We start from the raw sequence: 26,553 nt of genomic DNA, 5'->3' as shown, positions 1-26,553 counted from the left end.
TAAGGATAGATTTTATTAGTCTGATATAGGGTGCTATGTGTGGTGGGAACTTGCACACGGATACCGGCCCAAACCTCTGCTACTCTACTTTGTTTCTCAATAGAGTAGAATTTCATCGTGGATTTAGGACTAGGAGCAACTAGGTTTCCCCTTCCTAGTCAATACTGGGTCCGTGATCAAATACAATTAGCAGGTTGTGAGCGGATTCTACAGTTTCAAGATGGGAAACTATGATTGTATCTGTTTTATCCGATGTGATTCTTTTCACTTATTATCCTTTGTTGTTTGCGCGGCGGATAAATCGTTCTATTCCGTTCTTATAATATTCGATTGGAATTTTTCTCTTGTATCCGCTTTTGCTATAGATTGTGATGAATCTACTTAACCTTTTAGCAAAAAAAAAAATACTAAGTTAGTCCTAATTGTATATACGTTTATAATTGTTTATTTTGACATTTACCTGTATGACCTCATACTATGTATAAAATTACTTTTTAATCCTATTTATTATGGGGATACAACTTTATATATATATATATATATATATTCAATGACTTATGACCTAACATTATCATATCAGGTCAAATATCCTTCATTAGTTAGCCAGAACAGAAATTTCCAGCAAAAGAAAAAGTTAGCTATAATGGAAATAGTCGTTCAATGTGAACCCTCCTTCGTCCATGCTGATCGATGTGCTTGAATCACTTCAAATCGCAGACTAAGGTCTGTCGGTTAATCCAATGTTTGGTACTTTGCAAATCTCAACTTTTTTGTTTCGGGTTTTGATGATTATCGCCTGTCTTTCTTCCCTAGTAGTAATACGGAGAACAGAGCTAATTGAATAATCAAATGATGATTACTGGCCAAGAGTGATGCAGAATGGATTGACTATTGGAGTATGGATCTCACTCGGTGTCTAGGATATAGAAGACCGGGGGTCAAGATTGACTCCGAGTCAGTTCGAGGTTTCATTGCGGGGAATGAGGTCCATGCACCAGCAACCCGGTATCTTGTCAAGGGTTGGCTTGAATGACAATGCTCGTTTGCTGTATAGGATCGCACGTTCCTAACATCTTATAGATACTGTGTTATTAGCAGATATTGTTAAAGAAAAGTCCAACATATAATGACCATTTGCAAGATCATATTGGAAGCTATCAACTGATAAAGGGTTATATGGTATTCTTAGACTAGGAGGATTTACTGAGCATCTTGAAGAGATCTGCGGATTTCTGTCTGATAATCCCCGAACTGAATACTGCTCGGTGGGTGCAGGACGAAGACATAGGAGACAGCCTTAGACACCACCATAGGTCTCCGTGTGGTCATACCATCAAGGACTTCCCCAAAGCTTTGCTCATCAAAAAGGAACGACTCCCTTAGGAAGAAGAAACTGTTTCTTCCCAATTTCTCTACCTGAACAACATCTCAGATATCAATATCATGTGACTTCTAGTGACTGAAGTTATGAACATCAACATGTGATGACTAAAACAATCACAAACAACTAACGTGGATTTGTGCAATATCCAGAATACTTGATTATTGGAGCAGTAAGCGAGATACTAACATGAAGATTGAATTTAAAGACAATGCAGACGCTGTTTACCTGCAGCTGTGAAAATCTGATGTTTTTCATGGTGACAACAACTTGAACACTGTGTAAGGACTCTGCCAGTAATCGAATCGCCATGAACTCAAAGAAGCTCCGCACATAACCTGCCTGTCTCTCCAAGTTCTTGTCTTGATTGTCGAGATCTGGGAACCATAGCACGCACCTGATATCCCTCCATGAGAATGAATTCTCTGGGGGTTCACATATGAGTGTCTGGTATGGGTGATGTAGGGCCCACGAGATTCTGACGTCCTCCAGTGATGGTTCACTTACATATGACTCTGATAAACTAGTTGTCACGAACATTTTCTCCGGGTTCCAAAAGCAGGCAATGTTTGAGGTGAACTGGAAGTTGGTGTCATCCAATATAAGAATGTTCCCTTCACCAGGAGGGGGAAATAGTTCAATTAATAGCTGTGGTTTAGCGATGTCCTCCTCTGGTAAGCATGGACTCGGCCTGGTAGATGAACTCAATTGAGCCGTATCATGCGAGAAGTGACAGGAATCTCCATTTCGACAGCCCTGCAAGGTCCAATTACAGGATCAGTAAAACAACATTACGCATTGTGCCTTACGAAAAGACCTGCCATGTGCTGGAGGTACACCCAGCCCAACCAGGCTGAGAAGGCATAGTCAGAGACTTGGACCAACATACTGTACCGAGACCACAATCTAAAACCCCCCAAAAAAAGAATATTCAGCTTCAGCCAGAGCACTAACGTTGGGCCGATAATTATTGTGAAGAAAGTATATCCTTTAGTGCAAAAGGTCCAGCTGACTCTCAACAGTATATTCCCACATGGACCTGGACAACAAAATATTGGCCCCCAACCTGTCCGGTGAGCCAGGCAAGCTTTGGTCGATCACTAGAAAGCTGGGACAGTCCAGATAGGCTGGTCCTGTCAGAACTTAGCATTGAAGACATTCTTATAGTCCTTAATGCTTTACTGTGTGACAAAGAGATGGTTAGTTAATTTGTTCTAAAGTTCAAGTCACAAAAAGTGAGGCATGAGGGCGAACTGTCGATCATGAGATACCTGTAAAGAGAAGAAGAATTTGCATGCTGGTTGTTGTGCCTGAAGGGAATGAGAGTACGTGCATCTACTACCCCTGGTGCAAACTCCCCTCAAAAAGTACACACATACAGGAGCCTGTGCATAGACAGATGTGCCATTCGATATTGTAGGCTGAGAACCAGGTAGTGCTCCAGTATAAAGAGCTCTTATCTGATGAATCACAAAAGATGAACAAATCATAACCAACATCAAGAAATAAACACAAAAATAACAAAACAACAAAATTGTAAAAGTAAAGACAGTCATAAGCGGCAGGGACCTCCTTGATAACTGTTGCCATCTTGTCAGCAATATATTTTGTCTGAAAGTGATCAAGGGAGACAAATGGTCCAGCAACACATTGCTTCACATCACTAGACTGATGTAGCTGCTCGTCATCTGATTCCGCATCAACTGCATCCTGGAGGAGGCATTCGTGTTGAAACTCATAAGGATAATAGTAAGAAGGAATACCATCAGACGCCGGCAAAAAGTCTGGCCGAAATTGGTGCAGTGTACATAGGACATCTTCATCTGACAGAATATTTACAAATGAGATGAGGGAAGGAGCCAAGGAAAAGGAGAAAGATGAATTCAAAGATTTAAGTTGGCAACTTACATATCTCAGAAACATGATTCAGTGATGACTGCACAAGATTGTGGCAAACGCACCACATTTCCTCAATTTTGAGGGACGTTTCTTGTGTAACTCCTGCTGCATCATACTTCAGAACTTCTTTCAAATGTTCCAGGCGAAGGTTATCCTGAGGATGAAAACAAAAATTCATCTCAGAAGTCAGCGTCGATTTATAGAGAACCAAATGTGTCATTCTGAATTCACTAAATTTACATTTACGTACCAAATAAAACCAAGCATTCTAATTTACTTATTGACATTACAAAAGAAGTTTATCAGTAAAGCAGTTTTCGGTTTGGTTTCAATAGTTTCCTATCTGTGCTTATTTGGTTACAAAATCTATATATTGAATGGGATGAAGAATTCTACTCTACATATTGGTATGCTTTCGTTTTCTTCTATTTTCTTTCTTTCAAATAGTATAGAAATGCCCGTCAACTACTTGCAAGAGCAAAAGGAAATGGGAAATACAGAAAAGAGCAACTCCTTGAGAACAAGGAAGGGAGTCAATCCTATCAAAAATATGATTTTTTGGCTTATATACATTAAATGGCACCTTGCCAACTACGAAAATTTAGGTAGTGAGCGACATTTGGTTCTTTTCACATTCTACTATATAATTATCCATGGTAGGGAACTTTGCATGAAAACTGCCAAAGCAAGATGGTTCTGATGCTCCATTAAACTTCTATCAAGCACTTTAACATTTATTTACTGTGCTATTTATAGTAAAATAAATATAGAGATGGAATCTGAAGTGATTGGAATTCTGTTAAAAAGGTTAGATTGAAATTGTTTAATTTCATATGTGCAGTAGTAAATCCAGACCAAGTGAATAACGCAAGGAATGTCAACAATTAAACCTAAATTCAATATGCACATCATCATGCAATGCAAGGAGTGTGTACATTTACCTAACCTCTATGCTATACATGATCGTATATATGCATGATAAACATGTAGGATGTCTTCCAGCTTACAAATAGTGATACCTGAAATACTCTCTGCCAGAACTTATATGCGCATAAGTTCCCCATCAATACCATCTCTTTTTGGCCAAGGGTTTTGTCGCAGCTATTATCTCCAATGAAGTAGCGTCCCATGTACTCCTCAAACTGATGAAAATGTAAAACAAAACAATTAAGGAACAACATTATGAATACATGATTCTATTGAAAAGGGAAATTGTTTACACTTGATAGGTCAATACCAGATGTTCCTCGCCAAAAGGTTGAAGAATAGGTAGAGGTTGAATATCCATTAATATACCGAGAAGAATGCCCTCATGAAGCATATCAGCAACTCCAAACTTTAGGATAAGCATTGACGCATCAAAAGATAAGGAGAAACTGGCAAGTAACCTTCCAAAAAATGTCGGCTCATAACGCCCTCTGTGAGATGTTTTTTCTAATGCACCTATATGGATTAGCATATCTAATGCATCTTCAACAATATCAGGCTCAGGTGGGTCTAAAGCCTTCTGCAATAGGACTGCCAGCAAACTTAAAGCATCAGAGACCATGAGAATTTTTATTGATTATGCAAAACATAGAAAAAAGCAGTACCACAATAAATAGAGAAACAAGTGCAATGCACAAGATGAAGATAGACAAATCATTTCGTTTTGACTGAAGAAGAAATATTGTAAATGACACTTGATTTCTAAATATTGAACAGATTTTCCTTCCAGAAGTGCTAAGAATATTACTGTGCAGCTACATTAGGTGTGATCCTACGCATGTAGATGCCAAAATGAGTTTCCAATAACTAGTCTGGCAGCAAATAAAGGAGAAAGGCTATTAGAAGCATTCCCCTCTCAGCGCTCTGGCTGATTCGAAGGAAAGAGACTATAGGACATTGAGGGAACAGCGACGTCCGCAAAAAATTTACTTTTAAGATGCGTCACGTATTTTACAGCAAAATAACAACAATAAATAAATAGATAGATAAACAAAAAGGAAAGTTGAGTCAGATTTTTTTAAGTCCTCTTTAAGTTTGCATTTTGGCATTACTCTTTATCATTTAATCCAATTTTTGTCTATTTCTGGGGAATAAATATTAATTAAATTAACGTGATTTTATCATCATATAGTATGATATAGTTTGCATATTTAATTTTATGAGATATTGAGAAATATTAACGACGATTATGTTACAAACAAGAAGATTAAAAACTAATCAAAATGTACAATATTATTAAGTTTTGTATAATTAAAATGTTAATTCATAATATAAATGATTATTTGCAAAACTATTCCGCAGCATCGTGCGGGACTTCTTTGTGTGCGTGCGTGTGCGTGTGCGTGTGCTGTGCGTGCGAGCGCGCGCGCGTGTAATTGAAGCTTCTACTGAAAATAAGTTTCGAATAACTCATCATTCCTGTCTGCAGACTGCAGAGATTGAAACTGATGGTAACAAGAAAGTTAAGATGAGTGAGCATTCTAATCATGGCTAGTTCTCAGATCCATGAATAGGTCAATAGTCACCAAACAAGCTCTAAACAACTTTTCTCATGGAAAATGCCTCTCCTATTCTGTGTAGCAGGGCACAGGAAAAATGGGCCTCTGAGTGGGACTATACATCCTTCAGTTGCCTCAGAAATACTTGGCCAAAAGGGCTGCTGTCTTTATTAGCATTCCCAGATCTAAGAACCTAAAGGACTAAAATATTTTTTGACAGCAACCTAACGTTCATTTCCAAGGTGAACAGACAAAAGGGCAAGCATGAATGTGCACAAAGGAAAGGAAGACTATTAAGTAAAGAATGTACCTTTAGGATCATTAATGGCTTTAGATTCAGCACAACACATATGGAGCACTTGTTGTCGCAATGATAATCTCAGTATAGTCGGACACTCATGATCCTTAAGTTTATTGAAGAAGGATCCTGTGACCAATCGATATACCTGACCATCACAGGTTCGGCCAGTTCTTCCTTTACGCTGCTCAGCCTACATATATATAGCTTTGAGTTTTTCAGGATGAAGAAGGAAAACACAACCCCAAGTTAGTTGCTGAGCTTTCATAGGTACCTGAGATTTGGATATCCAAGCCAGCTCTGAAGATTCAGCTTTCCTGTTACTGTCCCAATAAACTTGCAAAGATCGGCATGAGTCTATAACAAAGGCCACTTTTGGTATAGTTACTGATGACTCTGCGATGTTTGTTGCTAATATTATCTGGTTATCAAGATGTATTCAAAGTAAGAGTTATTATAACAAACAATTAATGTTAGAACTGGCAGGAAATAAGAGCAAGATTAAATTATTGTGAAGCAAGTTCATTTGGTTGACACAAAGCCATCCTTATACACTTTCACGTGGTGCAATATCTAAAGAGAGCATCGGGCACCTCAGCCTGGACTTGATATCAGAGTCATCCGAGTCTTTAAAATTGGAGGTGTAATTTAGCTTCCTTCAAGCTTCTCTATTAAGTTAAAAGATAATGTGACCTGATCATTGTTCTCAGGCCCTTTCCAGACAGACTTAGTTTTATGTAAGAACATTCTGCAAGTCCTTGTGGCGACAGTCCATATTTCCTTGACCAGGAATAAATTTCTTTTGGGATGAACAAAACAAGGTACAACTAAATTAAGAATCATGCAGTGCATCCACTTGGAAGTCCAAAATATCGTCTTTTGGATCTCAATCAGAACCTTTTTACTTAATGGAAGTCAATAGAGTGATATTCGTCGGACAATATAAAGAACCAAAATCAATATTATAACCTAATTGTCAATGCATACTTTCTCTATAAGTAAATTATGGGACTGTAAATCAATGAATAGTAAAGACAAGCACAATGACACATGTTTGACAAAGTATATTTGTAATTTTTAGTTTGAGTCCTTTCTATGAGTAAGTCACTTATATAATGTATTTCTCTATAATTTTTATCTTGAGAGATTCTGCCAAAACTGGAAAGCAGCTGAGTGCTGTCTACATCACTAGTTTTATATTTGATGTGATCCATAAAATTTTACATTCCAAAAACTGCTATTCAAGAAAATCAGCACATAGATAATCATTTCCTTAATACTGCAGAGTATAATCACTATTGTCAAATTTTCAATTAACATAAAGAGACATATTCACAACAAACCATGCCATAGAAAAATGAATTGAGAAGTTTCAGTTTCAGAGAAGTATACCTTCCGGTGGGACTTTGAGATTCTCATAGCCCTAAGAGCCTGATCTGTGTCAATGCTGCTATGTAAGATATGAACTTTAAATAGTGAACTCAAAGGCCTTAGGAGAAACCACTGTTGCACTAGAGAACGGTATGTTGGAAGAAATACTAATATGCTCTTCTCAATGTCTGGCTCATTTGCATGTATCCATAACACCAGATCATGGATGAGACTGTGCACTTCAGGCTTAATATTGGGATTGGCTGTTGTAGGTTCTTCTCCAGAGCAATATTCCGCAGATGGTGAGTCTGAATCTCTTTCAAGGAGCTTTGTCACCTATGATTCAGGAATTGATAATAATCACAGATAGGAAACAAAAATCATATGAGCAATATATGTCAACCATAAGTAGCTGCCTTCTCAAAATGAATTTAAAAATAAATAAATAAATAATTCCTCCTTTCCATAGAAAACTTTCAAGGCAGATTTGATGCCAACTTGATAACAATTCTATGTAAAATCCGACTCAAATTCCCCCATGCCCTGGTGATTGTTATCACAGAGTCCAAAAACTTTCATCCCAATCACCTTATGCACTATGGTCCAAATTTATCTAGCTGAATTCCTAATAATTAGCCACATTCTTTTAGCAGAATTTTTCAATGGCATGGACCAATTTTCTCATCAAATGCACAAATAGGAATGTTACCAAACAAAGAGGGGGAATAGATTCTTTTTACAAATGTTGTCTAAAGTCGACTAAGAATGTCAGACACTATTATACTTATCTAACAATGTTCCTAAGGACGAAACAGTTTCTTGTAGGAAAAATTTTCTGTCATGTCTGTATTCTCCAAATGCGTGAAAAAGAACAAGGCCAAAAAAAAGAACTGAGACTACATGCTTTACGAAAAAATTGTCTCATTTCACTTTCCCAAAAACAAAAAATTACATTGTTTTTGGTATAGTTACTCCATCAAAGCCAATATAGATGGCAGTGTGGGAGGAAGTCTAAACATTTTCAGGAAAATTTCAGATAAACGCTATTGAGAGTCCAACTAAGTGCAGCCATGCACATAAATACCAAAAGGTCAAAAGGAAAATACTAGAGAACAGATTGATTGGAGAGAGGAGCCGAATAATTCCTCATGGACATAAATCCAAGTGATTCAAAATAATAATAAGTTAACGATACTTTCAATAAAGCCAGGTACGTAGAATTAGGAGTGATAGTTAATGCTTCTTACCCGGTCAAGGTATAAAACCCTTCGCTGGAAAATGGTCTGTTGGTTGGAGCTAGGGATGGCAAGCACTTCCACTCTCTCATCCCTACCAATATCTCCAAAATATTCCCTGTATCTGGTGATATCAGCTGTTGCAGACATCAAAACCAATCTGCAAAAAATTTAAAGGGGTGGAGTTCATTAGACCCTAAGGAAACAGGAGACTCGCCATTTTAGCCAGAAAACCTGAGTCAAATATTGCATCTGAAAAATCTGGAAAGAGCAAAGGTAGGAGCCACTCAAAAAGCTTTCAATCAACCCACTTCATTCACAAGGAAAGGCTTGAGTGCATCGAAATAAGAGCTTAAGAATGCCCATCATGAGAAGAGGACAAACCTCATATTCTTGTTCTTCAGCAAAAACTGTTTCACACATACCAGCACTAGATCAGATTCTACAGATCTTTCATGCACTTCATCAAGTATAATAGCTTTGTACTCAAGTGCATTCTGGCCCCTATCACGCATTTCATCCAATAGAACACCAGCAGTCTTAAAAACAATCTTTGAACTGCAAGGACAGAGAGAGAACATTAGGAAGGGCATTCCAGACACAGGACGTCCTGCATACCTGAGAATTAAATAGACGAACATGGAGAACAAGTAGGAAGACAAAAAATCTATTTAGAAGCAAACAATAAACTGAGTCATTTAGAAGCCGCTTTTCATTATCTATGACAAAAAACAGAAGATAAATAAACTAACTTCTAAAGATCTTTACCAGAGATGTATTTAACATCTCTTTTGATAGGTGAGATATATTTAGCATCACATGAATTAGTACAGTGCTTGTTTCCATGACTTAGATGGGAAATATAGAAGTACAAAGAGGCTGCTGATGAGAGGCCCCCATGGATACTCATCTTTTAGTGCTTTTTATGACTTTGCAACAGCAGTTACAAACTGCATCATTAACACTTGTGAATAGTGATTGCCTAGACACTAGGACAATGCAAAGAACAAATAACTCCAGACGACTTTCCTTACCCCAAAAACCAAAACCTTCTCTCTCTGAATGAGAAATCATGTTTTTATAAGAATAATGCTGAAGAACAATAAAAATAGATACATGATAGAAAGAACCAAAATGAATGCAAAGGCCATTCATGAAAATAAATTCTGAATATGAGGAAGGAGAATAACATGTATCGAGTTTATCTGTTAGCCCGTTACACATGATAGACTACCTAGATGAAAAGTGCTTTGAATGCCCAATGTGATATCCAACCTCTGATCCCAACTCACAATTTCGGGCTTTTGCAACCATTTTAGCGACGGCTACAACTGCAAATCTTCGAGGCTGTGTGCATAATATGGGTTTGATGTTTTTATCAAGCAGGAACTGAGGAACTTGAGAGCTTTTCCCTTCACAAATAAAGCAACATTAAGAGGACAATAAAAACAAATACGAATATTGGTCATTGCAACAAGGAAAGACAAGAAAAATACAAAATATTTCAAATAGACAAATTTCACAGGTGCATGGTTAATGACTGAATACTATAATAATTACATAATGTTTCAGTTAGCTCGAAATAGTAATTTTAGGTACAAAAAGCAAAAGCACACATCTGATAGCAGGCTGATGATATCATTTCCCAACGGGGAAAATTTTATAATATTGCTCGGGTACCATATCTCAAGGCTTCCCTACCATTGGATGGAATAGATTCCAAACCTGCTAAAAAGGCTTCCCCATCCAATGGTGAGGCAGCCATAAGGCACGGAATCTGACTGGTGCCGTGGAAGTTTCTCTCATAACGGTCATTTCTGTGATATAAACAGATATGGGGGAGTCCCATGGCACCGTCAGCAAGAGTAAAACTCAATCTCCACAAAAGCCTCCAAGTTCACTTAATTTCATAACAAAATTATCCAGGGAGCAATATATATCTATACTAATTTAACGCGAGAGAATTTCCGATGATTTTATTTTCGTTTCTTGGAGTTCGACTTAAAGAGGGCGATGAAATCACATCCTCCTAATCGTTTAACAAGCGAGAGTCATTCTTTTCATGACAAAACCTTCACGGAGCAATGTCCTCTTTGATCTTTATCACAACCACATGTAACATATATACAGAGCCAAACAGAAGCAAAATTCCCAAGACAGCACCAGAATGCAACAAAACACATGGGAAAAATCTCGATGTTCCCCCCTCAAACACCAACAAGTATCAGACTTTAGGAATCATATCCGGAACGTCTGCCCCTTTCAACAGCAAACAGAACTACGCCCAAAGGTTCAAAGAGCCTCCAACGGACCAGATCCTAAGCAGGGTAAACGACCGTCAATGAACTCATATTTATTAGCAGAGCACGCATTGAAGTCACAATTACGATCATCCGGTGGCGTCTCAGCTAACACCACGGCACCAGAGTCAAGCATTGGGGGGGAAGGAGCTTGCTTGCGAGGACAGAGCTTGTGTGCGTATAAGAAAAGGGAAGAGAGTACGATACCGCAGCCGGTTTCGCCGACGATGAGGGTGACGCGGTTCTCGAGGATCTTCTCGACGATCTTCTCCCGGAGCGCCATGATCGGGAGGGAGGAGAAGTCGGGGGACGCGAAGGGAGTGGAGCGCGAGGAGGCGGACGACGAAGTCGGAGACGACGCCATTGCCGGAAAGCTCTCACGGTTCCTCCGAGCTGACGATCGCCGGTGCCGCTTTCGCCCTCCTCCGGGAGCAGTACGTGACGTGAGAGACAGAGTGAGGAGTGGGAAATGAAGTTCGCTGAAGATTCTTTTCCCCTTTTCAAAGCTTCGTGGAGCCGAGGGCTCCCGCTCTGACCCCACTCCGGGCTTAGACACGTGGCGCGTTGTGAGAGGGCCGGACGTTGACGTTGTGTTGACCATTGAAGGTTGACCCGTCGTTTACTAGCTTGTTGGGGCCCGCGGGGAATGGTCGCGAGGCAGGAGATCGAAGACCCCTCCCCACCACCGTTACCTTCCAGCGGAAGTTCGCAAGGGGAAGGTGGGTCCCACATGGTCCCACTATACTTCTGCCGCCAGTCCGGGACGGAGGGAGTCGACTGAATATGGACGGTCGGGATTTGGTCAAATGAGAAATACCTTCTCCCCGAAGGTTTGATCGGCGAAACCGAACCGGGCCGGGATGCCTTTTCTCGGATAAAATGGGTACTGTTGCTTGGGTGATGGCATCACCGGTAATCGGGAAATTCTCAGGTCCAATTCACGGCATCGTGCTTTCTAGTACGATCGTCATGGAGCCCGTGGTCATGGTCGTATTTAATTCGTTTATTCATTTAGAATTTATTATGGTCCCTAAAATCCTTACTTTTTTTTATCTTTTATCTATCATCTTACTATATTGAAAAAGGACGTATAACTTTGAAAATATGTTGAGTTTTAAAATTTTCTCTTTAACTCTACTCCATTTAACTTCACTTATCTTTAATTCAATAACATAATTATTACTTTTTCTTTTTTTTTCAAATCATTAAATTCAATTTTTAATATTAAATTCTCTTAAATATTCATTATTTTTTTCATAATTCAACAATACAATCATAATTTTCTCAACTATTCATTACTTTCCCAATTTTTTCCGATAATTCAACAACATAATCATTACAATCTCAAATAAATATACTTATTTGTAAACTCCACTCCATTCCTAAACAAAGCATGAGTTTCTAAAATTATCCTTAACTAGAACTTGTCATATAAGTTAAGCTTGCATTTCGTTTTCGAGTTGGATACTAATCCAACTCAACTTGATTATATGTAATGATTGCAAGCATTGACAAAATATATAAAGTGTGATAATATATATTATGTATATATAGATGTGAAAGTAAATAAAAAAATTAGTTATTGAAAACTTGATTATAAAAATAATTAAGAAAAAGTATGAGTGAAATTATTATTAAATAGAAGAAAAAGACACAACAATAATGATTATATTATTAAATATGGGAAAGAATTATATTAAAGTGTGATAGTATATATGTATATATAAAAATATGAAAGTAGATAAGAAATCTATTATTAAAAAATTGATTATAAAAATAGTTAAGAAAAAGTATAAGCGTGAAATTATTATTAAATGTAAAAAAAATAGTAATGATTATATTGTTGAATATGGAAAAGAATAGAGTTGAGTTTGGTAAAATTAGGTTATTACTTAAAAAACAAATGAAGCCTTATTTTTATTAGAATCTTCCGACAACAATAAGTTATATTAAAATGAAAGAGTAAAAAGTTGAAACCTCTCTTTAGGTTTGCGAAAATTGCACTCCCTCCTTTTCTTTTTTTTGATGAATTTGTAGTCCCCTATTTGTTGGCAAAATATGTACATAGCCCCGTTTAATCTTCTTTGACCAAACAAAAAGTAAACACCGTTAGTTTTATTATTATTTTTTCTTTTTTTTTCTTTTTTCACACATATTGCTTGGAATTACGATATCGAAAGGGCCATTGCTTCTCTTAGCGATATAGGGAATGATAAGGAGAGAACGAAGCACAAACCATTGCTTCTCTCCTTCCGAAATTGCGAATGGAATAGAGCATGGAGAAGAGCGATCACAATTGCTTCTCTTTCTCAAGAGAATTGCAATCGAATTAGGGCAAGCAATTGCTTCTCTTCCTCAGCATTGAATTAGAGCAAGGAAAAGAAGATCATGATTACTTTGCCATGTTAAGTGTTAAATTCTATCAGAGTTTTAAGCGATGGCATCAATGTTTAGTGTTCTTTGTGTCCACTCTTAGCTTGTTCAATTCTATCATAAGTGTTGTTTGCACTCTTATTAAACCTCAAGAGAGGTTTGTGCTTTTTACCCTAATAAATTTGTAAAATTTCTCTTCTTTCCTTTTTTCAATCTTGATGTAGTGTAACTATTATCCTTTGTGAAAATCTCTTCTTCCGTTTCAATCTTATTATAAAACTAGTCATGGAGCTCATAGTACGGGTGTGCACGGATACTGGGTATATCCGGAACCGGTCGAAACCTATCCGTTAAGGTAGGGTCTTGGTAGCTCGTATTAAAAATATGGTAAAGTCATGGTATTAAAATAAGGAACCAGTGAAAATCGATTGTAGTTCCGGTTCCTGTATATCGGGTACCCAGAATCGGAACCAGTACTCGGACCCGATAATCATTTCCCCTAGTTATATTATATTCAGATATATTATAACTGATCTCTTTATTGAAGTCCAATTGGTGAGTGGACTGGATTTCACTGTGAGCAAGCTAATTGGTGAACAAATATGAGTTTGCATCAGAAAATGATTTGCCGTGAGCTGGGAAGACATGCTCGATAAATCGAAGTTGATTGTGCATTTAATTAATTCTTCCTTAATTTTTTCAGGGATGAGTGGATTGAGCAAGCTAATATATTAATTAATGAGACATTTTACTCTTTGTTATAGATGTATTGCGAATTAATCTAAATCTATATCGACATTCTGTTTTGAATTATGATGAGACACTTTAGGTTTTATTTAGCGATGCAAAAAAAATTACGGATTCCAATAGGGTACCCAGAACCTATGGTATAATACAAGTTCTGGGTATGTTCTGGTTCCAGAATTCAACGTGATAGAATCCAGTTCCAAAATTTTGGAATCTATTCCTTACAAGGTAGGGTCCGGATATCATAAAAAAAAAAGATATCTGGACCCAAACACCCCTAGCTCATAGATTGTACGAGATAGTACATCAAACTGAAAAGAAATCATAATTAAAAATTATATAGAAAATTTTCTTCGGAAATCAAAAGTAAAACAAAAGTAATAAAATAAATAAATAACATTCACGTTTAGTGCTAGACGAACTTACTTTCTGGAGAGCTTGTGTATAGGGATAGCCTTTTGAGAGATAACACTGACATCACCAATCTTTAGAAAGAATATGGGGAAAAAACAAAAAAATAGAGAAAAAAATAAAAAGATGAAAAATTACGAAAAGACTTTAAAACATAAATTTAATTAATTCACTTGTATCTTGGGATAAACATACGTGAGCTTGTATCTAGTTATAGATGTGTTGTTTGAGAGTTGAATAGGCTCATGTGTATTTTCGGTTTTTTTAGATATATTATCACCGAAAATAATTTATAGATATTTTGTTGCTAATTTAAAATTTAAAAAATCAATAAATCGTGAACATTTCATTAAGAAACGGAGCGTTTATAATACCATCAAAATTAAATGTGCCTCAACATATGCGGGTATTATTTCAAAATATTATTAAACAAAGGACCGAATTGGAACTTACATGGGGCAAACTGCACAATAAATATATAAATAAATAAATAGAGATTAGAAAAATCAAAATTAAGCAGTGGACTTGCTGCACCTTTTGCTCCAACCTAAGGTGAACACAGAGCACTTCGTGGAAAAGTTTATATTAAATGCATGCTACGATATAAATATGTATATATGGTTGATGAACTTTCGTGCCACTTGCGGTTTTACCTTGTGACACTGGTGGAATTTTTCAGCAATTTTTGCACCAATAGTGTTGCCTCTCTCCTCTACTTTTTTATTGCAAGTTCCCCATGCTGTGTAGCACCATCCATATCTATCATCAATTGAATTGATCCTTGCCTTTCCCGTGATGATTTTCTCCTACAAAAGCAAAGAACTTATAAGTATCATCTGCAATTTAATGTGCACTTCTGTAATATAACAATTAGAATACCTGAACATCTTATTCCCATTTAATTTCTTTGATTTCCTCTAGAGTCCTTTATTCTTATACTTTTATTCTACCACTAATTCTTTTGAAATTTTCGTTTCATGATATTCCCCTGAAAAACTGCAAATTGTGATTAATAATCTATAAATAATAATAAATTAGGTTAAATTTAAACTTGGAGCGCGAGGAGGCGGACGACGAAGTCGGAGACGATGCCATTGCCGGAAAGCTCTCACGGTTCCTCCGAGCTGACGATCGCCGGTGCCACTTTCGCCCTCCTCCGGGAGCAGTACGTGACGTGAGAGATAAGAGTGAGGAGTGGGAAACGAAGTTCGCTGAAGATTCTTTTCTCCTTTTCAAAGCTTCGTGGACCCGAGGGCTCCCGCTCTGACCCCACTCCGGGCTTAGACACGTGGCGCGTTGTGAGAGGGCTGGAAGTTGACGTTGTGTTGACCATTGAAGGTTGACCCGTCGTTTACTAGCTTGTGGGAGCCCGCCCGCGGGGAATGGTCGCGAGGCAGGAGATCGAAGACCCCTCCCCACCACCGTTACCTTCCAGCGGAAGCTCGCGAGGGGAAGGTGGGTCCCACATGGTCCCACTATACTTCTGCCGCCAGTCCGGGACGGAGGGAGTCGACTGAATATGGACGGTCGGGATTTGGTCAAATGAGAAATACCTTCTCCCCGAAGGTTTGATCGGCGAAACCGAACCGGGCCGGGCTGCCTTTTCTCGGATAAAACGGGTACTGTTGCTTGGGTGATGGCATCACCGGTAATCGGGAAATTCTCAGGTCCAATTCACGGCATCGTGCTTTCTAGTACAATCGTCATGGAGCCCGTGGTCATGGTCGTATTTAATTCATTTATTCATTTAGAATTTATTATGGTCCTTGAAATCCTTACTTTTTTTTATCTTTTATCTATCATCTTACTATATTGAAAAAGGACGTATAACTTTGAAAATATGTTGAGTTTTAAAATTTTCTCTTTAACTCTACTCTATTTAACTTCACTTATCTTTAATTCAATAACATAATTATTACTTTTTCTTTTTTTTTCAAATCATTCAATTCAATTTTTAATATTAAATTCTCTTAAATATTCATTATTTTTTTCACAATTCAACAATACAATCATAATTTTCTCAACTATTCATTACTTTCCCAATTTTTTCCGATAATTCAACAACACAATCATTACAATCTCAAATAAATATACTTATTTGTAAACTCCACTTCATTCCTAAACAAAGCATGAGTTTCTAAAATTATCCTTAACTAGAACTTGTCATATAAGTTAAGCTTGCATTTTGTTTTCGAGTTGGATACTAATCCAACTCAACTTGATTATATGTAATGATTGCAAGCATTGACAAAATATATAAAGTGTGATAATATATATTATGTATATATAGATGTGAAAGTAAATAAAAAAATTAGTTATTGAAAACTTGATTATAAAAATAATTAAGAAAAAGTATGAGTGAAATTATTATTAAATAGAAGAAAAAGACACAACAATAATGATTATATTATTAAATATGGGAAAGAATTATATTAAAGTGTGATAGTATATATGTATATATAAAAATATGAAAGTAGATAAGAAATTTATTATTAAAAAATTGATTATAAAAATAGTTAAGAGAAAGTATAAGCGTGAAATTATTATTAAATGTAAAAAAAATAGTAATGATTATATTGTTGAATATGGAAAAGAATAGAGTTGAGTTTGGTAAAATTAGGTTATTACTTAAAAAACAAATGAAGCCTTATTTTTATTAGAATCTTCCGACAACAATAAGTTATATTAAAATGAAAGAGTAAAAAGTTGAAACCTCTCTTTAGGTTTGCGAAAATTGCACTCCCTCCTTTTCTTTTTTTTGATGAATTTGTAGTCCCCTATTTGTTGGCAAAATATGTACATAGCCCCGTTTAATCTTCTTTGACCAAACAAAAAGTAAACACCGTTAGTTTTATTATTATTTTTTCTTTTTTTTTTCTTTTTTTCGCACATATTGCTTGGAATTATGATATCGAAAGGGCCATTGCTTCTCTTAGCGATATAGGGAATGATAAGGAGAGAACGAAGCACAAACCATTGCTTCTCTCCTTCCGAAATTGCGAATGGAATAGAGCATGGAGAAGAGCGATCACAATTGCTTCTCTTCCTCAAGAGAATTGCGATCGAATTAGGGCAAGCAATTGTTTCTCTTCCTCGGCATTGAATTAGGGCAAGGAAAAGAAGATCATGATTACTTTGCCATGTTAAGTGTTAAATTCTATTAGAGTTTTAAGCGATGGCATCAATGTTGTGTCCACTCTTAGCTTGTTCAATTCTATCATAAGTGTTGTTTGCACTCTTATTAAACCTCAAGAGAGGTTTGTGCTTTTTACCCTAATAAATTTGTAAAATTTCTCTTCTTTCCTTTTTTCAATCTTGATGTAGTGTAACTATTATCCTTTGTGAAAATCTCTTCTTACGTTTCAATCTTATTATAAAACTAGTCATGGAGCTCATAGTACGGGTGTGCACGGATACTGAGTACACCCGGAACCGGTCGGAACCTATCCTTTAAGGTAGGGTCTTGGTAGCTCGTATTAAAAATAGGGTAGAGTCATGGTATTAAAATAAGGAACCAGTGAAAATCGATTGTAGTTCCGGTTCCTGTATATTGGGTACCCAGAACCGGAACCGGTACCCGGACCCGATAATCATTTCCCCTAGTTATATTATATTCAGATATATTATAACTGATCTCTTTATTGAAGTCCAATTGGTGAGTGGATTGGACTTCACTGTGAGCAAGCTAATTAGTGAACAAGTATGAGTTTGCATCAGAAAATGATTTGTCGTGAGCTGGGAAGACATGCTCGATAAACCGAAGTTGATTGTGCATTTAATTAATTCTTCCTTAATTTTTTCAGGGATGAGTGGATTGAGCAAGCTAATATACTAATTAATGAGACATTTTACTCTTTGTTGTAGATGTATTGAGAATTAATCTAAATCTATATCGACATTCTGTTTTGAATTATGATGAGACATTTTAGGTTTTATTTAGCGATGCAAAAATTTATAGATTCCAATAGGGTACCCAAAACTTATGGTATAATACAGGTTCCGGGTATATTCCGGTTCCAGAATTCAACGTGATAGGATCCAGTTCCAAAATCTTGAAATTTGTTCCTTATAGGGTAGGGTCCGGATATCATAAAAAAATAGGATATCCGGACCCAAACACCCCTAGCTCATAGATTGTATGGGATAGTACATCAAACTGAAAAGAAATCATAATTAAAAATTATATAGAAAAATTTCTTCGGAAATCAAAAGTAAAACAAAAATAATAAAATAAATAAATAACATTCACGTTTAGTGCTGGACGAACTTATTTTCTTGAGAGCTTGTGTATAGGGATAGCCTTTTGAGAGATAAAACTGACATCACCAATCTTTAGAAAGAATATGAGGAAAAAACAAACAAATAGAGAAAAAAATAAAAAAGATGAAAAATAACGAAAAGAATTTAAAACATAAATTTAATTAATTCACTTGTATCTTGGGATAAACATACGTGAGCTTGTATCTAGTTATAGATGTGTTGTTTGAGAGTTGAATAGGCCCCTGTGTATTTTCGATTTTTTTTAGATATATTATCACCGAAAATAATTTATAAATATTTTGTTGCTAATTTAAAATTTAAAAAATCAATAAATCGTGAACATTTCATTAAGAAACATAGTGTTTATAATACCATCAAAATTAAATATGCCTCAACATATGCGGGTATTATTTCAAAATATTATTAAACAAAGGACCGAATTGGAATTTACATGGGGCAAACTGCACAATAAATACATAAATAAATAAATAGAGATTAGAAAAATCAAAATTAAGCAGTGGACTTGCTGCACCTTTTGCTCCAACCTAAGGTGAACACAGAGAACTTCGTGGAAAAGTTTATGTTAAATGCATGCTACGATATAAATATGTATATATGGTTGATGAACTTTCGTGCCACTTGCGGTTTTACCTTGTGACACTGGTGGAATTTTTCAGCAATTTTTGCACCAATAGTGTTGCCTCTCTCCTCTACTTTTTTATTGCAAGTTCCCCATGCTGTGTAGCACCATCCATATCTATCATCAATTGAATCGATCCTTGCCTTTCCCGTGAAGATTTTCTCCTACAAAAGCAAAGAACTTATAAGTATCATCTGCAATTTAATGTGCACTTCTGTAATATAACAATTAGAATACCTGAACATCTTATTCCCATTTAGGCCTTGTTTGAAATTTTAGTTTGATTTTAGAATCGTGATTTTGATTTTAACTCTACTCACTACAAAACAAAAACACACGTTTCATAAGTCAAATTTATAATACCATCTCATTTGTCTTTTTCCACAATCAAAATCAAAATCAAAATTACTTTAACTCTGAAATCAAATGCCTCCTTAATTTCTTTGATTTCCTCTAGAGTCCTTCTATTCTTATACTTTTATTCTTCCACTAATTCTTTTGAAATTTTCATTTCATGATATTCCCCTGAAAAACTGCAATTTGTGATTGATAATCTATAAATAATAATAAATTAGGTTAAATTTAAACTTGAAATAATTTATTGAAAATAACATACCTCTTTAGTATTTCGTTAGTTTCTTGTATGTCAAGATTCACAAACACTTTTGGAGCACTTGTAGATGATAGTGAATAACAATCTCCTGTAAAACCCCATAGTATGTAACATAATCAACAAAATATAACTTTTAAAGATGGAATCCTTTCATATTATATAAGGCCCGGTTTGTTGCATATATTACATTTCATGTAATTATTATAACAAGTGTGATAATTATTCATATGGACCTATTCTAAAACAAAAAACGAAAAAACAAAAAAACAAAAGAAGAACAAAAAATGTGACAACATGACATTTGTCTCTTTTGAACAACAGATTTGGATATATAAGATATCTTTCCCTCAACCATGTCTTACTCCAACGAATCAATCCCATTTCTTTTTGTATAAAGTATGTGAAAGAATTTATTATTAAATTGAAGAAGATAAAAAAGTAATGATTGTATAGTTGAATTGAGAAAAAAGTAATTGATAGTTGAGAGATTTTAGTATTAAAAATTAATTATAATAATAAATAAATAAAGTATAAGAGATAATTTATTATTAAATTGAAGAAAAATATAAAAAAAAGTAATGATTGTATTATTGAAATGAGGAAAAAGTAAAGTAAAATAAAGTTAAGTTAAATTAAGTTAGACTTTGTTACCAAACAAAGCAGCAACTTGATGCAACGAGGACCGCGCTTATTATCATAGTTAAGTACACGAAATTAGGTGGTAAAACGCTTGACCAACTGGAGTAGGTATCTCATTAAATGTCCACTCGTATTTTGGATGAATTCTCATTAAATAAGTGTTTTGCAACAAGGTAGATAAGGAGTTAATGCCTGAAGACTTTTGTTTAACTACCTTGTTGCAACAATCCCCTTTTGCGTCCTCCAACTCCTCAGTCATCAATCAGCCACGCCTCCACTCCCGACCTATCCCATCCCATCCTCTTTTTTTTTTTCCCCTCTCATCGGAGGCCAGGAACATGGGCTTCCACCGAAGCCCCTCGTGCCTCGAATCGAAGCAACAAGGCTTCGATTGAAGCCTTGCTATTGTGGTTCAATGCATAGAGGGATTTGCACGAAGCCCCTATGCTTCGAATCGCATCCCATGTGCTTCAAATCGCTGTCCTCAAGGCTGTGATCGGAGCTTGTTGCTCCAATTTGCAACACAAGGGCTTCGATCAAAGCCCTCTATGCCTCGAATCACAGTAGCGGGCTTCGATGGAAGCCCTTATGCTTCGATTCACAGCATCATTGCTTAGAAAATTGAAAAAAAAAATGATGCACTTCCACAAAGGATTCTTGGAAGTGCAATAGGGTTTCTGATCGAAATGAAAAGAATAGCTGTCAAAGATAGATAGAACCGAGATAGAAGATCGCCACTCTAGAAGCTAACCTGAGATAAAGAAGGATCATCACTCGGGATAACCATCAAGAGATAAAGATTGTTAACTCTGTGAAAATATAGTTATTCGATACCTTTTGTGCGTTTATTTGGAGTTAAATTCTCGAGTTTAGGTTAATTTTAGTAGGTTTGTATATTAATTAACATTCATTAGAATTTTGGTAGGATTTTAGAGTTTTAATGGCTTGTTTGGTTTCAAAGTGTGATTTTAAAATCACACTTTGACTTAATTCTACCCACAACAAAACAAAATAATTCATATAAAGTCAAAGGATGGGCCCCATACATAACCATTTATACCACTCTTTTTCAAAATCAAAATCTGATTTTAAAATCATACTTTGAAACCAAACGCAGCATGAGTGTTTTTTGGTGTTTTTAGGTATTTTGGGAGTTAGTTCACAAATCGAGATTTTACAGCCTCAAAGTTTTGTGTTTTGAACCGGTTAAACTAAAGCTAAATGGTTCAAATTGCATGGAAAGCTCATCAAGTCAGGAGCGTACCAGTTTGAACGGTTCTTCAATCGAAGCTCAAACGAAGAAGATATGACTCGATAAAGTTTGGTGCATAGCGCAGAAAACAGAGAACCGCAGCTGTAGCCGTAAAACAGAGAGTTTCAACCATCTAAATCAGTTGATCCGACTAGATTTGCTTCACTTTGAAGTTCTACCTGGGCCATAAGAATTTTTAGAAGAGGAAGGCAATAGAAAGATGCTTTGGTTTCTCTAATAGATAGTGGATATCTTTGGAGATGTGAGATTATGTTCTAAATTATTTAAATTAGGAGATTTTACTTGGATAACTTGGGAAGAATTTTGGACGTGAATTTAGAGGTGATTAGGGCTGGAAAAGAAATAATAGAACACACAGGGAGGAAGAGAATGTGACCTTTGTGAGCAAGCTTGAGGTGGAGATCGAGAACATGGTGACCGTGGTTCGAGTTAGAAGGTCAGCTACATCATTCTTTCTCGTTTTTTGTCCAATCCTTGTTATCATGTTCTCTTCTAGGGATTCGATCTTTATCGTTACAATCATGGGCTAAACTCACTTATCTAGGGCTTCAATGGAACCTAATATTTTTATATAGAATTGTGATTTCTTCTCTCTATGCCTATCAAATTCAATTAATTACTTATCCTATCTTGTTCTTAATGCAATTAATTGCATGATTATCAATTAATTTGATTAGGAAATCTAGATGAGCTCGAGAGAGGAATCTAGGTTGAGCCGTGGATAAAATAGCCTGAGTTTAGTTTGAATTAGAAAACCGACTAATTCGTGTGAGGGATATGAATATACCTAAACGCCTTAGGTAGCAAATTATGGTTGACGATTAATATGTTCCTGCTTATTAATTGCCTAGGAATAGAGTAGTTAATTCGATACAGGGAATACGCTTCTGCGATGCTCGGAAGAGGCGTCGAAATATTATAGAACTCTTAGTTAGTAATCCATGAATTTGATAGAATAGAGAGGTAATGATTGATTCTGTATAAGGTACTAGGGGAAACTGATAGTCCTAGATTCATCTCCATCAATTTTACTCGTTTAAGTTTAGTTTTTAAATTTAGTTTATTCCACTTGTCAAAAATTGATCGTCCGGATAAAAACTAGTTGTAACAGATTTGGTACTTGTGAGGTCTAGATCAGTTTCTGTGGGACAATACTCTTATTCACTCTATATTACTTGTTTGATAACGTGTATTTGCGTTGATCCTATTTTTATCGCAACAAAGATCTAGAGTTTCACTACTTTTGGGGCACCAAAAGATAAAGAAACTTAGAGAGAAAAAGGCAAAATTCGGCCAAAATTTAACCGGCCTGATTTTCATTCCCTTAGAAGGTCCATATAAATACTAGTGGAGTGTATTTAATGTCCTGAGTTCCCAAACACCTTGAGACTAACATTTCTGACCTAATTTATGATAATCTAACTACTTTCAAAGATAATTAAAGGCCTAAATATCCCCATCCAACAACCCTTAGCTCAACTTCCATCAGCATTCTCAACGGGTTGGGCTTCTCCATTTGGACTACAAGGCCCCGATCGTCGTTTTCATCAAAAAATTATAGAGGTGAAATTAGGGTTGGTGGCGGTGAGGAGGCACTGAAAGGAGTGGATCGGAAGGGGAAGAAGAATGCATGACTGATGAGAGAGATGGTGTAGAAGGGAGAGAGTGAGAAATGAGAGGAATTAAGGTCAATTTTCTTAAAACAAAAAGTTTTTAGTTCACTTTATGATTTTTTAAAATTTGAAATAGAGCGGAGTGGACACTCCACAACCAAATTTTAATAAGAGAAAATGTACAATTTAAAATTCTGTTTTATATTACAATTGGAATATGGTGGTCGTTAGGGTAACATTACTATTTCCCAAAGTACCCCTCACAATATAATACTATCAATTTAGTAACCACCAAAATTATTGAAAATTGAGAGGATAATTTAGTAAATTTATGTGTTTCATAAACACAAAATAACTTCACACTCTTTCCTTTTTCTTTCTTTTTCCCTCCCCCTTCTCTTTTTCTTTCCACCATTCCCTCCCTCTTTTTCTCTCTCTCCTCAACAATTTATTTTTATTATTTTTATTATTTAATATTAATATTAATAAAAATCTTATTTTAACATGTATATATATATGTATTGAAAGATTAAGAAAATAATTATATTATATAAATTAATGGAAAGAAAATAAAAGCACGGGTTGGATTTTTAACCAAAAGAAATTATGAAAGCCCATGCATAGCATAGGAGTTTGTTTTGTCTACATAATTGGAATAGAAATATATGTATAAATTATTATATACATATATAATTTTTATAATTTTTTACCATTTATATATGATTTAGAATAATTAAAAGGTATATATCAAATAAAAATTTACCAATGATTAAATCCAGATAAGAAACTTGATATATCTTATTGAATATATTATTATTTACATAATTACATAATTGAAATAGCATTACATATCTTTTGTAATTTTTTACCATTATTTAGAACAATTAAAAGGTATATCAAGTATAAAAAATTGATATATTTTATTGAATATATTATTTATATAATTAAACCTACAATGTGGCTTGGAGAGAGGGCCTATGAATGATGACATTGTTGTGTGAGATTTCAGTTTTGTGATGTGATTTTGCGAGAGATCAACAACACTTTTATTATTATTATTATTATATATCTCTATATTATTTATACTAGAGAAGACCTTTTTGGAATACCATTCACTTTTCATAATTACTTATAGCAAAATAATATAGTAAAATAAGAGCTACCGGATGAAAGAGTCAATAAGTAAATTCATTAACTTTTTCTAACTATCAACCCCATTTTTCGGATTAATTACTTTGGGGCACAAAAAGTTTTAAGGGTGTAACACTTTGATACAAAAAGTAAAAATTGTAACAATTGATTACATGAGTTTTCACAAATGTTATAATCAAATATATTCTGTCAATTTCTGATTAACACTGTTAGCAAATGCTGACGTGGTTGCTGACATTTCAAGAAACAGCAAACGCAGCCCTATTTTAAAATAAAAATTCAATTTTTAAATAAAATAAATAAAATAATTGAAGAAATTTTAAAAAAAGGATGTCGAGAGATTAGAGATTTCTCGACTGTCATGGAGTGAAGGCGTTACCGCTAGGCGACCCCACCCCCGATCAACATCATCGGCGGGCTTAGGGCCCTCCAGAGACCTTGTCTGGGGGTGGGATTACTGGGCGGTGGTGCCCCAACCCCCGATTCAAGAGATCTTTAGGGGATACCTCGAATTGGGGGTAGGGGCGCCACCGCCCGACGACCCCTCCCCCAAATTGAGATTGCTGGCGGGCTTTGAGCCTGTCGGTGACATTGATCGGGTAGTGGGGTCGTAGGCAGATGCGCCTCTACCTCCATATTTAGGTCTGTAATTTTTTTTTTGTAAAAGCGTAATCAGAGAAAATCAATCGTGACAGCTTACTTTTAATCTAGTATTTGTCTTCTTTCTGCTCGGTTCAACCGAAAATCATCTGCGGACCCATGGAGATGGTGAGTTGGACAAACACATGGAGATGGCGAAACACAAGGGGAGAAAATCACGGAGATAGAAAAAATCATGGTGTATCAAAGGTAGAAATGGAGATGGAGAAATAGTGGGAGTTAGACTCATGGAGTTGGAGAAACACAAGGGGAGAAAGATGGGGATCGTGAGCTTCTCCGGCACCAGCACCGCTGTCCACTCTTCGACATTACTACCGTTGGCTCACCCATGGAGATCGTAAGCTTCTCCAACTTCGTCAATGGAAACCTTCAGCTCGTCCATGATGTTTTTTCATAGTAACAACATCTCCACACTTTCAGATCGAGAGCAATTTGGGAGATCCCTTGAAAACCAAGATATTGATCTTGCAAGATTTGACGACTTTTCAAGTTTTTGTTTTTTTATTTCTATTTTTTATTTTCAAGGGTGCTGGCACCTTTTTTTTTCCACCTCCCAACACATAAGTTTAACATTTGTGGCCGTTGAACTAGTATCAACACATCGTAAGCCATGTAATCACCAAACTAATGGCGTTAAGATGAAGATAACAAAATGTATTTGATCATAACATTTGTGAAAACTCGTGTACCCAATTGTTACAATTTTTACTTTTTGTATCAACGTGTTACACCCTTAAAACTTTTTATATCCCCAAAAAATTAACCCCCACTTTTCCTACTTTTTCTTCTCCATCTTCTCTCTTTCTCTCCTCACTTCCTCTTGTTTCACTCTCCGATTTACTCACTCAACTGCTTTTTATCTTTCACATCTAACCATTTTTTCTTTTCTAATAATTATTTTCATTTATTAAAATTTTACTTATTGAATATCTATTTTAATCACTATAAGGATATACACATATCACAAAATAAACAATCATATTTCTCTAGAGATTTTAAATTTAAAAGGACAAAAAAGGAAAGTTACGATCGGTCGTGCATGGCATAATGTCTAGTATAGGAAATAGTTATAGATTTAAAAATTTTCCTTATTTTATTTGAAAAATGTCGAAAGAAATGCACAGCTAGGCTATGTATGTTTGAGGCTCCGTTTGGATTCAAAATTAAAATTTCAAAATTTTAACTTTAACTTTAACTCAACA

General features: G+C 35.7%; 2 protein-coding genes across 4 annotated transcripts in view; both read right to left on the bottom strand.

Annotated features, from left to right (window-relative positions):
• The window catches only part of LOC116215983 (putative disease resistance protein RGA4), a 198,359-nt gene that overhangs the window by 334 nt on the left and 171,472 nt on the right, over positions 1-26,553 (bottom strand). The window lies entirely within an intron of this gene.
• LOC116215985 (DExH-box ATP-dependent RNA helicase DExH8) lies at positions 1,026-11,450 on the bottom strand. Of its 3 annotated transcripts, none has more exons than XM_031551846.1 (14): positions 11,178-11,450; positions 9,905-10,082; positions 9,055-9,228; positions 8,683-8,830; positions 7,457-7,771; positions 6,339-6,485; positions 6,077-6,257; positions 4,518-4,798; positions 4,300-4,422; positions 3,290-3,434; positions 2,951-3,204; positions 2,653-2,841; positions 1,610-2,137; positions 1,026-1,416 (listed from the first exon to the last, which is right to left on the bottom strand). In XM_031551846.1, exons 1-14 carry the CDS (start codon positions 11,332-11,334, stop codon positions 1,201-1,203), a joined length of 3,036 nt encoding a protein of 1,011 aa, XP_031407706.1. In that variant the 5' UTR covers positions 11,335-11,450; the 3' UTR covers positions 1,026-1,200. The 3 variants fall into 3 exon arrangements, with proteins under 3 accessions (XP_031407706.1, XP_031407707.1, XP_031407709.1); XM_031551847.1 differs by having other exon boundaries at positions 9,963-10,082; XM_031551849.1 differs by lacking the exon at positions 11,178-11,450 and having other exon boundaries at positions 9,946-10,083.

Source organism: Punica granatum, chromosome 8, assembly GCF_007655135.1.
Source record: "Punica granatum isolate Tunisia-2019 chromosome 8, ASM765513v2, whole genome shotgun sequence".
Classification (NCBI taxonomy): domain Eukaryota; kingdom Viridiplantae; phylum Streptophyta; class Magnoliopsida; order Myrtales; family Lythraceae; genus Punica; species Punica granatum.
This window is presented reverse-complemented; position numbering and strand designations above follow the sequence as displayed.

Coding starts and splice junctions, on each gene's coding strand:
- LOC116215985 (XM_031551846.1), bottom strand. CDS start 11,334: ATGGCGTCGTCTCCGACTTCGTCGTCCGCCTCCTCGCGCTCCACTCCC. Junction 4,799..6,076: donor AGCCATTAATGATCCTAAAG/GTACATTCTTTA, acceptor GTTTGCTGGCAG/TCCTATTGCAGAAGGCTTTA. Junction 4,423..4,517: donor CTTTTGGCGAGGAACATCTG/GTATTGACCTAT, acceptor CATTTTCATCAG/TTTGAGGAGTACATGGGACG.